General features: G+C 40.3%; 1 protein-coding gene across 1 annotated transcript; it reads left to right on the top strand.

The window, feature by feature from the left end:
* LOC308644082 (olfactory receptor 7A17-like) lies at positions 1-15,069 on the top strand (the record flags this gene model as incomplete). Its single annotated transcript, XM_081284777.1, has 2 exons — positions 1-278; positions 14,409-15,069. 2 exons carry the CDS (start codon positions 1-3, stop codon positions 15,067-15,069), a joined length of 939 nt encoding a protein of 312 aa, XP_081140903.1.
* Positions 15,070-19,163: the final 4,094 nt, after the last annotated feature.

The raw sequence follows: 19,163 nt of genomic DNA, 5'->3' as shown, positions 1-19,163 counted from the left end.
ATGGAACCACAAAACAACACACAGATTTTGGAATTTCTTCTTCTGGGATTTTCAGAGGACCCAGAACTGCAGCCCCTCATCTTTGGGCTTTTCCTGTCCATGTACCTGGTGACTGTGCTGGGGAACCTGCTCATCATCCTGGCCACCATCTCAGACTCCCACCTGCACACGCCCATGTACTTCTTCCTCTCCAACCTGTCCTTTGTGGACATCTGCTTCACCTCCACCACCATCCCCAAGATGCTGGTGAACATCCAGACACAGAGCAAGGCCATAACGTATGAAGGCTGCATCATACAAATTTATTTTTTCACATTACTTGTAGGGTTGGACAACTTCCTTTTGACTGTGATGGCCTATGACCGGTATGTGGCCATCTGTCACCCCCTGCACTACATGATCATCATGAAGCCCCAGTTCTGTGTGTTGCTGGTTCTGGCATCCTGGGTCACAAGTGCCCTGAATTCTTTACTACAGAGCTTAATGGTGTTGCGACTGTCCTTCTGCACAGACATGGAAATCCCCCACTTTTTCTGTGAACCTAATCAGTTGGTTCACCTTGCCTGTTCTGACACTTTCTTAAATAATATGATGCTCTATTTTGTAGCTGGGCTGCTGGGTGGTGGATCTCTTGCTGGTATCCTTTACTCTTACGCTAAGATAGTGTCCTCCATCCGTGCAATCTCATCAGCTCAAGGCAGGTACAAAGCCTTCTCCACCTGTGCATCTCACCTCTCCGTGGTCTCCTTATTTTATTGCACACTCCTAGGAGTGTACCTCAGTTCTGCTGTGACCCAGAATGCACACTCTAGTGCAACAGCCTCGGTGATGTACAGTGTGGTCACCCCCATGCTGAACCCCTTCATCTACAGTCTGAGGAATAAAGACATCAAGAGCGCTCTGAAAACACTCTTTGAGAGAGAAACTCTAAAAACTCTTACATCTTAAAAATTCCTGTTGATTGCAGGACTTGAAAGCTCAAAGCCAGAAATTAAATGATTTTGATCCAACTTTGTAGAAGTGCCACTTGGTCCTTCTATTTATTTTCTAGAGTTTTTGTTTCCTTGATTTCAACTTCTCTACAAGTTATTTAATTCTCCTTGCTAAGCTTTGTGCTGTCTCTGGCATCTAAACCTCTCTGACATCTCTTCTATCATTTCTGTATTTCCTCAAAGTTATCTTCAAAACTGGATTGGAAATATGGTAATTCCCATTTATCTCAGGAGTCAACATGGATTTCTGGATAATAATTTCTCTTCAAATGACATAAATCACAAGTTATTTTTTTTCTTGTTGACATTAGAAGCCATAATGTATCATTGTACTCCTTCCATAAAGAAATCGCACTTGACAACCAAGGCCTCTTGTGTAATTAAAAAAAAATATATTATGTAGTTCTCAATGGACCTTTATTTTTGTTATTTATATGCGGTGCAGAGAATCAAAACAATGCCTCATGCATGCTAGGCAAGCGCCCTACCCCTGAGCTATGACCCCAGCCCTCTAGAAGAAATTCCAAGACCACAGTTTTGCCCTTGTGGATTGCCTGCCTGCAGACCTCACCATCTCAACTGCCCTTCATGCTGATGTGGACTTTAACAGAGCAGTGAGCTTTGTGACTGAGCCTTGGCTTTTCTTGTCATTGTCAGGATTCTGTTTTCTTACCCAGCTTGGTGTCCACAGTGTCTACCACCATCACTGGCAAGAGAGAGAGAGAGAGAGAGAGAGAGAGAGAGAGAGAGAGAGAGAGAGAGATATTAGCTAATACATATCTCCAAGTAAAGTCCACATGGAAAGTTTCTAACAGACTAACTCCACATAGGGACATTACCCTGGATTGTCTGATGAAGCCAAAGCAAACACATGCCTTAAATATGGAAGAAACTGTAAAAAAGTCATTGTGAAGATCATGCACTGAAAGCAAGACCCACCTGCCCTAGCAGGCCTGCTTTGGTCATTATGAGCCCTACACACGCATCAGCTTGTCACACCACACCACATAAATATTGTTAAGACAAAAAACAAATGAAAATCTAGGGGAAATGTATAATATATTGTGCCGCAGTCTTGGCTGGGCACAGAATCACGAGCCACCACACAGCTTTGTAGATTCAAACAGCAATTCTTTATTCCCGAACTCACACCGCCTCCACACACGTTCTGGGGCAATCCCAGTTCTGCTGCCACCCAATTCACCTACTCCACGAGGCTTATTTCCCAAAATGCTCTCTGAATCTCACGAGAGTTCAACAGGAGCTTAGGCAGCAGGAACGCCCTAATTCCAGCAGCAATAATCCTCAACATCGAACTTCCCTAAAATCCAAGGTCTTAAACTGGGAACGCCTTAAACCCAAGGATTGGGATACTTCCTCAAACTGCAGGATACACCCTAATCCTGGATCCACCCTCGTCCTTGGGCAGGGTCACCTAACATGCAATGTCAACAGCGAAATTAACATGGGGTACGCTGGCAAGGAAATTTCCTACTTGGTAATGGCCCTCAGCAACCACAATTAACATGGGGTGCGCTGGCAAGGAAATTGCATCACTGGTGACACCATCAGCAAAGATATGCCAGCAGTACCACAATTCGCTGCATCAGATGATATTTCACAATGCATGCAACTGATATATAGTCCAGGCAAGTTCTGCAGGCAGTTCAAATCGGAGGAGTCTATCAATATGTCCATTTCCTCCCAAAGTAAATCGAGTCCTTGATTGAGCATTACTTGTTGAGTTAATTTCATTGATGCATCAGTTTATGCAGTTTACTGTGATGACTATCATAGAAGCTGTAGTTTGGTTTTATCTTAGTCTTCACCGGCACTGGGATGGAGATGGGAATTCTGGCAATGATGCTAAAGAGACATTATCCTGAACAGAATTATTAAATATAATGAAAAGGAAAGGTGAAAGTAAACTAACAGATCTGTTAACCTCCTTAAAAAACAATCCTTAACAGCTGTTTACCTAATTTAAATTAGTAAACAAAAGATCTGTTAACCACCATTAAAAACAATCATTAACAGCTGTTTACCTAATTAAAATTAAAGCATTTAAATCACGTGAATAAAAAAAAAATTCGGATCCATTATTTCATGAGCGCTCCTCAAATATGAAATATGGACATACACACATACAGACATACAACACAAAACAGAAATGTGCACACATAACATACAACACATAAGACAATAAAGGCCTTGTAGTTTTACCTAGGTGAAATCTCCATTAGAATGTTTAAAAACTCTAGTCAAAAAATAAAACACAGTCAAAAAATAAAACTGATCAGAAAAACATTAACCTAGGTTTGTATGAGCTCAAAAATAAAATAGAACTTTACGATGTGGGAAAAATGCAATAATAAAATAGATATTGAAAAAAGCACCATGGTTAATCACTGTCGCAGATGTAAGAATAGCCAAGCTGGAGCTCTGGATATCAGCTGTTATGGATTTGAGTCAAATCATCTTCTTTTTCTGTAGAAATTGCTTTAGTTAATCTCTCTGGAATCCAAATCGGCTGCTGTTCTCCCTGCGGAAAAACACAGACGGAACCCCGATTCCAGACAATAACTGGATCAGGACCTTTCCATTGTCCTGTTAGAACATCTTTCCAAAGTACCTTAGGCTTATGTACATTTTTCGGATACATATGTCTTTCCGCAGCACTAAGTCCTGATGAATCCAAATTTAAAAAGTTTAGAGTAAAAAGGGTTATTTTAAGTTTATCTTTGGGGGATATATACCCCTTACCAATTCCCTCTTTTTGCTTTAATAGGTACGTTTTAATAGTTTGATGAGCTCTTTCAACTATGCCTTGTCCCTGTGGATTGTATGGGATTCCTGTTATATGAGTAATACCGAATGATGAGCAAAATTGTTTAAAAGAGGCAGATGTATAACCAGGACCATTATCAGTTTTTAACTGTTTAGGAACACCCACAGTGGCAAAATTTTGTAAGCAATGAGCTATAACATCTTTAGTTTTTTCTCCGGCATGAAGGGAGCCCATCAAAAATCCAGAAGAAGTATCAACTGTAACATGTAAATATTTTAATTTTCCAAATTCTGGCAAGTGTGTGACGTCCATCTGCCAAATATGGTTAGGTATCAGTCCTCTAGGATTGACTCCAAGATTAACTTGTGGTAGAAAGGTCACACAATTTTGACATTGTTTTATTATATGCCTGGCTTGTTCCTTAGTTATTTTAAAACGCTTTTGTAAAGTATTAGCATTGACATGAAACCTTTTATGAAAATTTGTAGCTTCTTCTAATGTAGAGAAAATATGTACGTCATGTGTAGTTTTATCTGCTAAATCATTGCCCAAACTAAGGGCTCCAGGCAATCCTGTATGTGCCCTAATATGTCCTATAAAGAATGGATCTTTTCTGTCCCATATTAGACTTTGTATAGTGGAAAACAAAGAAAAAACAGTAGAGGAAGGGGAAATCCTACCAGCATCTTCAAGGGAATTAATAGCATTAACTATATATTGACTATCAGAAAATAAATTAAATACAGAATCTTTGAACATCACAAAAGCTTGTAAAACTGCATTAAGCTCTACCTTTTGAGCTGATTGTTTGGGTACTAAAAACGTAAAAGTTTGATCAGGGGTAACTACAGCTGCTGTACCATTATTAGACCCATCAGTGAATATATTTGGAGCATTCATGATAGGTGTTTTCCTTGTCATTTTAGGAAAAATTACAGGATGCTTAGACCAAAAAGACAACAAAGGATTCGATGGCAAATGATTATCAAATGAAACATTAGATTTGCACATGATTATTGCCCAAGTATTTAGCTCATTAGCTAACTCATCAATTTGATCCATAGTATATGGAGTAATAATTTTATTGGGAGAAATTCCAAACACTCCCTTTGCTGTTTTTATTCCTTTGAGTATTAATTGTCCTACAGCCTCAGGATACCTAGTAAGAATAGTGTTAGGAGAATAAGATAAATGTATCCACAATAATGGACCTTCTTGCCAAAATACTCCTGTAGGAATATTTTTTGTTGGTAGTACAATAAATAATAAAGGCAAACTTATATCAATTCTATCTAAATGCATATTTTCCATATAAGTTTCAATAATTTTTAATGCCTTTCTAGCTTTAGGAGTTAACATTCGGGGTGAATTAGGATCTGATGGACCCTTTAGAATATCAAATAAAGGTCCCAACTCTCCTGTTGGTATGCCTAGATAAGGCCTTATCCAATTTATGTCTCCCAATAACTTTTGAAAATCGTTGAGTGATTTGAGTTGATCTACTCGTATTTGAATTTTCGGTGGACGGACCATGGTTGAGGATAATAGAACTCCTAAATAATTAATTGGAAAATTTAATTGTACTTTATCTATTCCTATCTCTAGATTATAATTTTTTAATAAGTTCGTAAGTGTGGCATAACATTCCAGCAATATGTTTTTATCTTTATGTGCTAATAATACATCATCCATATAGTGAAATATTTTTAGTTCAGGATTTTGATTTCTAAGTGGCTGGATTGCTTTATTTACATAGATTTGACACATAGTTGGACTGTTAGCCATACCTTGAGGGAGTACTTTCCACTCATATCTCTCATCAGGACCTTCATGATTTAATGCAGGGATAGTAAATGCAAAACGTGGACTATCCTCGGGATGAATTGGAATCGAAAAAAAACAATCTTTAATATCTATAGATAAAACATGCCACGTTTTTGGTAAAGCAGACAATTGAGGAATCCCTGATTGAGCAGGTCCCATAATAACCATCTCATTATTAATGGCTCTTAAATCTTGCAATAATCTCCATTTACCCGATTTCTTTTTGATGACAAAAATGGGAGTATTATGGGGAGATACGGAAGGTTGTAAATGTCCTTCCGCTAATTGTTGTTTGACCAGATCATGGGCTACTTGTATCTTTTCTTTAGTCAAGGGCCACTGAGGAACCCACACTGGTCTTTCTGATTTCCAAGTAATTTTGATTGTCTCAGTGGCCCTTTCTGAAAATCCGACCCATGTCTGTCTGTTCCTTGATCTAATTGAATTGGTGCTGCTAAACCTTGTTCTTGTTTTCCTAATCTTTTTTCTTTCTTAACACCTTGTCTAGCCCTAGTAGTGGGCGCATTAGAATTGATGTTATTTGTTAACATCAAACCTAGTTGATCCAGGACATCTCGTCCCCATAGATTAATAGGAAGGTGATCCAAAACATATGGTTGTATAGTTCCTTCACATCCTTCAGGATCCTTCCAATCTAATACCATAGAACTTCTATGGGGATTAGTAGCCACTCCTAGGCCTCGAAGCGTTTGAGTGGCTTGTTGTAATGGCCAATGTTTTGGCCATTCTCGACGAGATATAATGCTAAGGTCAGCACCTGTGTCCAGTAGCCCATTAAACTCGTGCCCTTGAATATTTAGTTTTAGCATCGGGCGAGAATCTAAATTTAAAGACAACATAGCCCAGTCTACACCTGTGGAGCCTAATCCCTTAGAACCTCTTTCTACATTATGACTAGAGAACTTATTATGTAGGCTGGGTATTATTAACAACTGTGCTATTCTATCTCCAGGTGAAATTACTGATATACCTCCTGGAGAACTAGCTATAATTTTTATTTCACCTACATAATCGGGATCAATTACCCCAGGACTTATCATAAGTCCTTTTAATGTAGATGAACTACGTCCCAATAATAAGCCTACTGTTCCTTGGGGAAGAGGTCCTTTTACTCCTGTAGGAATGATTTGAACTCCCATCTCTGGAGTTAATACTGCTCTGGCAGAGGCGCAGATGTCCAACCCTGCGCTCCCTCGGGTTTGTCTGATGAGGGATTTAATGGACAATGTGTCCTGGGCACCACCCTGATGGTGTTGCTGGGTTCCTCCACTGCCCCGTATATTTGTGGTTTTGGGCCCCGGAGCATTGGGCCCCTCACTCCGTTTTTTGGCAATGAAGCCTGATGCCTTTCTCCACGATATTGTGGGTAAATACCTGATCCTTGTCTGTTTTTTGATAACGGAGTACCTTCTATGGTGGTTTGAGAACGGCATTCATTAGCCCAATGTCTCCCTCTACGGCATCGTGGGCAAATACCCGGTATTCTATTCCTTTGATTTCTAGTTTTGTTAAAACCTCCTCTTATAGGGCAACTCCTTTTAAAATGTCCTGTTTGTTCGCAATTATAGCATGTTTCTGGCCTGGCATCTAAAGCCTGTTGTACTGCAGCTGCCAAGACTTGCCCTTGTTCATTAATATCTCTACATAGTTTAATATATGTATTTAAGTCTTCATGTCTCCATGGTCTAATAACCTCTCTGCAGCAACGATTCGCTTGGTCATAAGCAAGTTGTTTTATTAATGGCATTGCTTGATCTGTATCCCCAAAAATTTTGGCGGCTGTTTGAATAAGCCTATCTACAAAGTCAGCGTAAGGTTCATTAGGTCTCTGTATTACCTTAGATAGCTGACCTTGTGAATCTCCATGTCCTTGTAAAGTCTTCCATGCCCTAACTGCGTCTACAGCAATTTGTGCATATACAGCAGGATCATATTCAATTTGTTGCCGTTGACCCTCATAAGGTCCTTTTCCTAAAAGCATTTCTAGATTTCTTTGAGGGTAACCAGCTGCTGCATTTCGCCTAGCTGTCTCCGTGCAAAATTCCTCATTGGCAACTTTCCATAACAAATATTGTCCTCCATTTAGCACAGATTTACACATGCTAGCCCAATCTGCTGGCGTCATGTCCAAGTTAATAATGGATTCGACCATGCTTACCGTGAAGGGAGCTTGGGGACCGTAGGTTGTTACAGCCTCCTTTAACTGCTTCACTGTTTTAAAATCTAAAGCACGGTGAATTCGCTGCCCTCCTACCTGTTCAAGTACAGGGCATGCTAATCTTTGAGGTCCTGTCTCAGGATCCCACTTATCAACTACGGGGTTTGAGGGCCACTCAGCTGTTTCCATCGGTGGGGCTGTTGGTTGAATTACGCCCTCTGGTAATAAAACGGAGTTAGTAACAGCCTCTTGTTGTGGCCTTTTTCCTAATAACCCCTTTTCCTTTAAATTTTCTTCCTCTGTCTGACTAGCTCGAGAGACCTTCTCTTTTGCTTGATCTAAAATGTCTTTCTCCATGGTCTGAATCTCTAACACTTTGCTTAACACCTTTTCGGTTTCTTTTTTACTAATTTCTAATCTTCTATAAGAATAACGCAACCCAATAAGATAACACAGAACAAAACCGAAACTGAATGAAACAAAAACTGAATAAAAATTCGCTGTATCAATTTTCTCTTTCTCTGGGCTGACAAACTTCAAACCTTCAGCCATCCATTTTTCCCAGTTTGCCTGAGAAATTTCTAGGGACAGGCAGCTTGAAACAAAAACGAAATAAATCAAAACAAGAACACATTGTTTTTTAAAATAGTCACCCATTCTCTCGCCTTCCCTCAGGGGCGAGGAATTTCACTTACCTCCAAGTTTCAGACGTTCCCCGTACGGGCCACCAAATGCCGCAGTCTTGGCTGGGCACAGAATCACGAGCCACCACACAGCTTTGTAGATTCAAACAGCAATTCTTTATTCCCGAACTCACACCGCCTCCACACACGTTCTGGGGCAATCCCAGTTCTGCTGCCACCCAATTCACCTACTCCACGAGGCTTATTTCCCAAAATGCTCTCTGAATCTCACGAGAGTTCAACAGGAGCTTAGGCAGCAGGAACGCCCTAATTCCAGCAGCAATAATCCTCAACATCGAACTTCCCTAAAATCCAAGGTCTTAAACTGGGAACGCCTTAAACCCAAGGATTGGGATACTTCCTCAAACTGCAGGATACACCCTAATCCTGGATCCACCCTCGTCCTTGGGCAGGGTCACCTAACATGCAATGTCAACAGCGAAATTAACATGGGGTACGCTGGCAAGGAAATTTCCTACTTGGTAATGGCCCTCAGCAATATTGCATATTACAGAAACCAACATTTTAGTAACCATTTTTATAATTAAGTTAAATCCAAAATAGCAAATTAGACATAAACAAATTATTTGAAACAAACTAGAATTTATAGGAAAAAAAACTTTTAAAAAATGGTTGAAATATATGAACCTGTGATTTAGAATGATAAATACAGTTAACTTATAAATGCAAAAAGGTGCTCATTTTCATGACTATACCAAGAAATTTACATTAAAACATTAAGGGACTCTTAAGAATTCTTACTTTGGAGTTTATTTCTGTGATTACAACCTCTGGTTACAGAGCTTTTCTTTTTTGGGGAGAATAACTGAAGTAGGAGTTTATATAGGAAGTTTTCTATTTTATTTGAGCTTCAGCTACTTCTATTATAACACTTCTCTAGAAACCACTTAACATCAGACCTCAGAGAGTGTCCTTATTTACACAGCCTCTTAAAGAACTGTGCTAGACATTGCAGTTGCAAACACAGGTAAGTTATAGTACTGAATTTCAAGGAAACCCTATTAGGCATGAGAAGAAAAATTCAGTAACTTGGGTAGGACTGAAAGGAGAGAGAATCAAATAAAATGGAAGGAAATCTTTGATTCTGAATTCATTTATATTTCCTCAGAACAAATATTTGTAAATAAACTTTCAGGGTAACATTTCCAAAGAAGCACAAATAACATTACTTCCAAAGATATAAATTTAAATATGTAAGATTCAATTGATTAAAAAATTAAAAAGAAATCATGACTGTAGATAACTGAAAAATTGGGTGGCTGCACTAATTAAAAGTTAAAATCACTCTATTGTTTAATTTAGTTGGTGCTTGGTACAAATACATAAATGTGGGAAATTCGCTGTGGTATGTTCACGTGTGTACATAGCATAATTTGGTCAATTTCTTCAAACCTGTAAAAGAAGGGAAAGATGGACGGGGAGACCTGCCACCCTGACCTCCCTGATCATAATCTGCATTCACACAAATCCCCAAGTGATTCATATTCATATTGACCCTGGAAAAATTCTGGTGTTTCTCAAATTCCCCATGTTGTCCATGAAGGGAAATTCATGGACAAGGAGTAATAAAGACCAGATTCACCTGATTTCTAACTGGTCACTTGGGAACAGAGAATGAGCAGGAAATGTTTTCTTTCTGCTCAGACCAATATCCCACAGGGACATCAGGTACTACTCAGGGGTTGGAATTAACAAGAGGAACTGCACTTCCTCAGAAGAGACGGGGAGCTATAAATAGAGCCTGGGATGCTGTCCCTCAGAGAGGTGCTGAATAGAACAATGCGGCTTCTTTTGTTGTTTGAGGTCTGTTTAGGGGACCAGGGTATCAGTCCGTCTGCTGTCTTGTCTGGGGACAGAGCTTCAGTCTCCATCATCACCAACCAGGGAGGAATCCAGACTTCCACACAGAGTCCTGCGAACTAGACACCCCGTCCAGGTGATCCTGAGACACAGGTACTGCAGGAAAGGGTCAGCAAATATGGACCAGAGGTCACCTGAGAACCAAGATAGCTCAGCCCAGAGCTCAGAGACCTCTGTGTTTCTTTACTGGACTAATTTCAATTCATTCACTGTGTTAACAAGAGAAGTGTCTTTTAGACTCTGCGGTGCATAGAGCCTATGGACAATGACATGGGGAGCAGGGAAGACCAGTGGGGTGAGACTCATGAATGACAGGCAGAAAGCATTCCCATAAAATCAGATTACATTCAAGGAGATTTTCTATTAGGGAGCATGACAAGGGAGTTAGCATTAGGGTTAGGGGATGTAGAGTGAAGAGAGTGTGTTTTTTATTTTTTTAACATGGAGTGTATTTGAGCGTATTTTCTTACCCTTTACAAATATCTGACTAGTGTTTTGCTTACAAATACTACTTTACAACAGCAGCTGGAGACTTGCATTTCCTGGATCTTCTCTTCATACTTAACATTCACATAAAAAAGCTTTACTTGATAGGTCAAAAGAACAGAAGGAACTTTACCTTGTATCTTTTTTTATTATTATTTTACTGCTTACATTGAATATATGTTAGAGTTTGTTGGCCTTTCCTTCCTCTGCAATTCTGAATTGTTCATGCAAAATGTTTGTTTGTAAGAAAATTAATTTCATCTGTTTTTTTTTTTAAATTATTCTTTCAATGAAAGAATTGGAGATTTTTCTCTAAGTTTGCTGTTTGTCATTTCTTTTACATAAGAATACAAATATTTGGAGGAAAGGGTATGAACTTATATCAACTTTAGGGAAATCTATCAGCTAAGCATATTGCAGACTCATTCCCTCTTTAGCTTTCTAAATACAGAAAGTTCCTCTGCATGATTAGTAGTTATTAATTACTTCTTGTGCCTTTAGCAATTTTCTTGCCTATGTTTTTCCTGATCACTGCCTTTCTGATTGGTGTGATTGGTTCTATTTGGACGAGCAGCAATTATCTTCTGCCACCAGGTGGAACATATACTATGCATTCAACAAAAGCTTACTTACATCTTTCTCATAGCTTACATTTCACACATAAAAGCTTCATTATATTTATAGTTTCCATTTATGTATCGTGGGCATAAATATTATTATAGGTGAGGAATAAATGAGATAATACATGTAATGGATGTACTTCACAAGACTCCTAAAAGAAGATCTGAGAGTATTTTGATCACAGAGATGGCATAATTTCTTTATTTTTGCAATTGTGTCTAGTGTCATAAGCGTATCTGAATAAATTTGTGTTTATACAGGATGAGATTATAACTTTAGATTCTTTTTCTTCCAATGGTCCTAAAGAAGTATCTATTATTATTATTTTATTTCCAGGTGTTTGCCAATGTAATGTTGACTCATGCTGATGGAATTACATTATTGCTACTTTAGGTCTCTTCCTTGAGAATTTATTTTAAACTTTAATTTCATTTTACTTAATGCAGTTAGTTTTGCATTAAATAAATGTTTTGCAGTCATTTATTCACCTGGCATTCTTTTTATTGTACAAACCATTAATTTTATTTTTTATGCATTCTAATTTTTTTCCTTTGTGAAAATGCATAAGTGAGGAAAGCAGGTAAGATCTATGCTCGCGTGCATCTTATAATGGCAAAGGAAGAGTGCAGGGGAATAAGTGCATCTGTGGTAGAATGTCCACAAGAGTACATCACAGGAAGAGGAGGATGGAGGGCCATGGCAGGTGCGGACTTTTGTAGAGATTCATATACCGTGAGCAGACCTCAGAGCCAGGGCCCTGGAGCTCATGTATTCCAAACCGGGAATAATCTTCCTACGTGCTGATGAGTTCATTTTGCTCATATTTTGTTGGGGATTTTTACATCTGTGTTCATTAAGGATGTAAGCCTCTCATTTTCTTTTCTTGTACAGTTGTTGTCTGGCCAAACTGTGACTGTTATAACACAGCCATCTGATTCTTAAATAACTGAGAGATTTCAGGAGGGATCCACAGGATGCCTTTTAAATCAAAATCCCACATGATTCCAAGTACATGATATATAAGGCTATTGATCTCATGGATGCATGGGCAGTGTGGTGTTGGGGAGACCAGGAAAAAATGTGTGGGCTGATCTTAGAGGGTATCCGGTCAGGCTTATATAAGATCATTCATTTCCACCTGCTGTGCAACACAGGGCCAGGCAGTAACAAATGACTCTGTACGTTTGAAATCCTGCTATGAGGATAGATCTCAGGCTAATTGTTCTTACCACAGAAAAGAAGAAAGTGAAACTCAAAAGGACACTCTGGGTGGGTGATGGGTGTGTCTGTGGCGTAGACTGCATGAGGGGCACCAAGGTTCCATGTGTCTGAACTCATCAGATTGTGCTTACTGCATACATGCATTTATTCAGATATAACTACCCTTCAGTACAGCTGCTTCAAACAGAAGATAAGGAACAACATGTGCACAAAGGACCCTCTGCACCTTGAGAATCACAACCTTCAGCAATGTCAGGAGGCCACCTCCTTCCTCCCAGTTCTCAAACTTGGTCCCTCCTCCATTTCCTCCTGTTTGTTCTGGTTGCCACCATGGCTTGATTCTGAAATAACAGCACCCTCAGGGCCTTTGCACTGCTCACTTCTCCAGGCAGGCACACATCTCTGAGGACAGTCTCATAGATCTGACTCTCTGCCCTGAGATCTCTACTCAAATGTCTTACCTGTGACCCTTAAAAAATAGCACCTCCATTCACCCTTCTTTTTACCTGAACATGTTTTCTTTATAGCAATTATTACTTACAGAAGTAATAATTACAGAAGCATTTATATTTTTAAGGCTTTTTTTATTTTTAATGTTTGTGTTAGTGCCTTACAGCCATACATAACAGTGGGGTTCATTTTGACATAATCAATACTCATGGAATATAATTTGTTCCACTTCAGTTTGTAATCCCCCCCCCCCGTTTCACCGTGCTTTACTCCACTGGCCTTACCCCCATGTATTTATTGTTTTTTTTGTGGGGGGGTGTACCAGGGATTGAATTCAGGTACACTCAGCCACTGAGCCACACCCCAGTCCTATTTTTGTATTTTATTTAGAGAAAGGTTCTCACTGAGTTGCTTAGCACCTTGCTTTTGCTGGCTTTGAACTCATGATCCTCCTGTCTCAGCCTCCAGAGCCACTTGGATTACAGGCATGTGTCACTGCACTCACCTTTTACTTTTATAAATTGGTACTTTATATGTATAAATAGGTGTGGAATTCACCATGTCTTTTTAATATTTTAACTGATACATTACAACTCTATGTATTTATGGGATGCAATGTGATGTTTTAATAATTTTATACACTGTATAAAATTAAAATCTGCTCAAACATGTATCATTCTTTTATAGTGAAAACTCTCAAAACCCCCCTTTAGCTCCTGGTTTTGATTCATTTCCTCACATATGATTTTTTCTGCATGAATGGATTGTAGGTACTTTTATTTTAAAGGCTCACTGCCTAGACAGTGCCTGGATCATGGATGGACCTAACTTATATCCCACAGGTTCATAAAAGAATAGTTCATTAAAACTGTTGAGTATTTGATACATTGATAAAAAGGTGGAGAGGGACAGGAATTCCTAATCTGAGATGTGCAGGGAGGGGGTGGCGCTTTAAAAAAAATCAGATAGAAAAATTAATGATGTTAATTTTCTCTTTCCTTGTGTCAATCAAAGCACATGGGACCACAAAATGACACACGGATTTCCGAATTTTTTCTTCTGGGATTTTCAGAGGAATCAGAACTACAGCTCCTCATCTTTGGACTTTTCTTCTCCCTGTACCTGGTCACTGTGCTGGGGAACCTGCCCATCATCCTGGCTGTCATCTCAGCCCCCCACCTGCACACGCCCATGTACTTCTTCCTCTCCAACCTGTCCTTTGTGGACATGTGCTTCACTTCTACTACTGTCCCAAAGATGCTGGTGAACATTCAGATGCAAAGTAAAGTCATTACCTATGCAGGCTGCATCACACAGATTTATTTTTTTGCGTTGTTTGCAGGGTTGGACAACTTCCTCCTGGCCGTGATGGCCTATGACAGGTATGTGGCCATCTGTCACCCCCTGCACTACACACTCATCATGAACCCCAGGCTCTGTGGATTCCTGGTGCTGGTGTCCTGGGTCACAAGTGCCCTCAATTCTTTATTGCACAGCTTAATGGTGTTGCGACTGTCTTTCTGCACAGACTTGGAAATCCAACACTTTTTCTGTGAACCTAATCAGGTGGTCCACCTTGCCTGTTCTGACACTTCCCTTAATGACCTGGTGGTATATATTACAGCTGTGTTGCTGGCTGGTGGCCCCCTCAGTGGTATCCTTTACTCTTACTCCAGAATAGTGTCCTCCATCTGTGCAATCTCATCAGCTCAGGGCAAGTACAAAGCCTTCTCCACCTGTGCGTCTCACCTCTCTGTGGTCTCCTTATTCTATTGCACACTCCTGGGGGTGTATCTTAGTTCTGCTGTGACCCAAAACTCACCCTCAAGTGCAACAGCCTCGGTGATGTACACTGTAGTCACCCCCATGCTGAACCCCTTCATCTACAGTCTGAGGAATAAGGACATCAAGAGCGCTCTGAAAACACTCTTTGAGAAACTATAAAAGCTCCCATTATCCTGGACCTTCAAAACTACTGCTGATTGCAAGGCTTGAAGCCTCAGAGCAAGAAATTACAATATTTTATTGAGATTGTGGAACTAGAACTGCCTCCTATTTGCTTTATGGAGTATCCATTTCTTTGATTTTTAACTTCTCCAAGAAAAATACGTAAGTCACCTCATGAGCTTTCTGCTCTGACGTCCAAAGAGCATTTCCCTTTATCCGTGACACACTTCCTCAAAATTGTTTTCAATTCATGGATTGGAAAGGGTGGAAATTCCCATTTATTTCATGGGACAAGATGAATTTCTGAAGAATAATTTCTTCTCAGGATACAGATTACACAAAATTACTTGTGATTAGTGTGTACTAAGAAACATTGCCATGTGTTGTGTGTACTCTTTTGATGGAAAAATGTCACACTTGACAATGAAGGTCATTTGCACTGTTTTATCCAGGAGGAGAGGCCGGGATCACAGTTTTCTCTTGCAGTTCATCATTCCTTTGTACCTACTGTCCGTGTCTTCTCTATTTAAGAATGTGAGTTTTGAATTCATTGTTTTGTGACTGAGCAGCAGCTTTTCTTCTCTTCATCAGTGTTCAGTTATAGAGCTTGGTGTCCACAGTATCTTCCACTGTCACAGGGGAAACAGATTATTTAATCTCCATCTGCAAGAGAAGGCTGCAACAGAAAATAAACAAGAAATAATAGGTTGATTTATTTGGTCTCAGAATCAGAGAGAGCTGTAAACACGATGAGATAGACTTGTACATTGCACATTGCATATTGTATCGCTACGCAAAATATGGCTTTTCATATTGCAAATGGAATCACTGAAGTATGGAAGACTGCTCTCCCTGTGTAAGGGAGTTTGCTCACTGAAGATTGGTGGACAGTTCTTGTGGTTTATTACTGACTTATCTTTCCATTTCCACTTGAAAATTTCTAGTGCTGCCTAGAAAAATGAATCTTTCTGTTGTTCCAAGTGAACTATCCACCCTTTTCTGAATTTTTCCATAACCACGAGAGATCATGAATGAGCAATATCATTATCATCCATTTATATATGCCATTTTTGCTCAAGTATTGCTTCTACAACTATCATGAACTTAGTGTAACTTGCAAAAATGCCTGGATTCTTACCCAATTTTGTGATAGTAGGCCATAAGTTCTTCTGCAAAAACATGCATATTCCTTCATGAAACCGAGCTCAAAATAACTCTTCCCATGTGGTCCCATTTGTATAACAGCACTACATTAAACTACTGGCATTTAGGAATGCTTGTTATGCAACAATGCCTAACTATTACAATAAAGAAAGAAAACAAGACAGAGTAGAAGTATAATAATCTGCTACTTCATTTTTTTGGCGTTGGTATAATATTTAAAGACCATATTCACAACTGTGGATACCTGTGGGGGACCGTCCTTCTCTCTTTCATATCCTCTATTCACCAAGAAGCTCTTACTGAAGAAAATTCACTCACATATACCAGCATTTACAAATAAGTTTCTAACCTTGCCTACTTGCTTGAATGGAGTGGCCAGCAAACTTCTGTGAAGGGGCAGATAGTAAATGTCTGGGGATTTAGAGGCCAGATGGTCTGTCTCTTGACAGTGACTCAGCTCTGCCATGAGGGTGGCAGCAGCCAGAGACGACACACACACACACACACACACACAAAGATGGTGTGACCATCTCCCAGTAAAACTTCACTTATGGAGACCAAAATTTGAACTTGATGCCAATCAAAACCACACCTTTTCAAGGAACACAGAAATGCTAATCAGCATGATTCACTTATAGCTGGAATCTAAGAAAAGCTGATCTCATAGAAGATGAAAGTACAACCAAGGTCTGACCGGAAATTCAAGAGGAGCAATGAGAAGAAGTTGGTCAATGGATATAATGAGAGCTGTGGCATAATTTCAGCCATCTTGCTTCCCCCCACCCTCACTTTATGAATACTGTTCTTATTCTCAAGAAATAGAAACTAGCCTGAGATAAAACCTAACTGTCTGGTGATGGACTGTTCTCTCCCTGTTCTCTCATTGAGAGATAGGAGACAACTTACCAGCACCTGAGATGGGATGTACTGGTTTCCCTGTTCTCTCCTTGAGAACACTTTCCCTGTTCCCTCTCTGAGAGAGAGGAGAACTGCCTGTCTCTGGTCCCAAGAAACAAACCAGGCTTCCACAAGATCAGGGGATGCATACTATGTCAGTTCTGACTAAACCTGCCCGTAACCCGCGACCATGATTCTAGCCTATAAAAAAAGTCACATTCAAGGGGAAATTGCTGCTGTTCTCTGTGCAGAACAGTCTGTTAGACTTCTGAAAAATAAATCCACTTCTCATCCCAGGTATGTGTGTTATTAGTCCTGCACCACTTTTCTTTCAATAGTCAGATAGGAGGAATAATTCTGTTGTTCCACTGTTTACTAGGGGGGACAAAAATTAATAATATATAACATGTATTTTTTAATACTCTCAAAAACATTTTATGTGGTGCTGCTGAGGATCAAATCCAGTGCCTCAAACATGCTACATAAGCACTTTGCCACTGAGCTACAAACCAAGCCCCTATACCATGTATTTTTAAAAAGCTAGAAAAAAGTATGTTGATCTTATCATGAGGAAATTATATGTGTTTAAGAGCATGGAAATGCTAATTAACTGAATCAATCATTGCACAATATACACCTTTATAAAAGTATCACATTGTACACCTTACATATATGTGTGATTATGAGGTCAATAAAAATTAAAAAGTAACAAAATTGCTAAAAGGGAAATAGCAATGCTGGCAAAGATAAGAATTTGGAATCCTCATCCATTACTTCTGGGAATGTAAATGTTGCACCTGCTGCAGAAAACTGTCTGGAAGTTCTGCAGAGGGTTGGACACAGAACCTTCATATCACCTAGCAATTCCAACTTGTGTGTATACACACAAAAGAAGGGAAAACTGTTGGGAGTCACCCCGGCTCCAAAAACCAACTTCCCCATCCCCCAAGAAGAGCCGTCCAATGGTGAGTCCTGCTGGCTCACATGATCCTTACCCACCAATTATAACGCACTCCAAGCCAGCTGACAAAAAACCGTTAAACTGTTAAACTGTTTCAACTGTCAAATCGCCCCTGGCTCTATAAATATGCAGAGCTGCCTCAAAAAATGGGCATTTTTCTCCGTGATTGTTCTTTCAAAAATGGTCTCAGAAGAAGTTTGAACACCAAGGTCCACAGCAACATTTTTCACAGTAGCAAAAGGTGGGATAAACAATGACCATCAACAGACACCTGCATAAACACAACGCTGTGTACTCAGGACAGAAGGTCAGTCATCCAGGAGCAGAAGGGACCTTCTGACACATACATGCCACAGCCTCGGTGGATTCGGAGGCACTTAAGTTCACCTGGGAGTGATTTGCTCTCATCTGCAGAAAACAAACCGCCCTCCAAGTCAGTGTTTTCCTATGAGCAAAACCTGGGCCCCTTCACTGCTGACCTCGAGGTGTGTGGCTCTGACCCAGCTGTGTTTGCCCCAGGTGTGTCATCATTCTGGGAGGGTGGCTGAGGAAAAGGCCCCCACGTGAGAGGAGCCCACCCTTCCAACACTGTGGGGAGCCATTCTGACACGTGACTGGGTGACTCCCGTTAAGGGCCTGAGGCGCTCTGGCTGTGTCGGAGCTTTCCCGACCCTTTCCTGATGAGAGAGCCCATCCATGTGGGGGTGTGCGTGACCACTGACCCCGGAGACCCAATCACTGACCCTGACCTTGGAGTGCAGCCCCCCCTCAACCTTCATTGGATGGAATTCTCCCCTGAATCTCTTGTCCCCCAAATAAAAGGCTACTCCCCAGCATGTTCGCTTTCTCTCTCCTGCTAGCCCAGAGTAATCCTCGCTGCCCTGCTGGGCGGCTGGAGGCGGGAACCAGGGAGGCGAGCCGTCTCGGACCTAGCAATGTAAAATAAGGTACTGGTTTGTGTGTTTTATTTTGATCTCTTCTAACTAACTTAATGCCTAGAACCTCATTAATGAAACCACTGCGCAGGCCGCGTGGTAGAATTGGCGCCCACGAGGGGGGCATTCTGAAT

Source organism: Spermophilus citellus, assembly GCF_964194105.1.
Source record: "Spermophilus citellus genome assembly, chromosome: 3".
Taxonomy (NCBI): domain Eukaryota; kingdom Metazoa; phylum Chordata; class Mammalia; order Rodentia; family Sciuridae; genus Spermophilus; species Spermophilus citellus.
The sequence above is the reverse complement of the archived record's forward strand: the minus strand, read 5'-3'. Positions and strand labels throughout refer to the sequence as shown.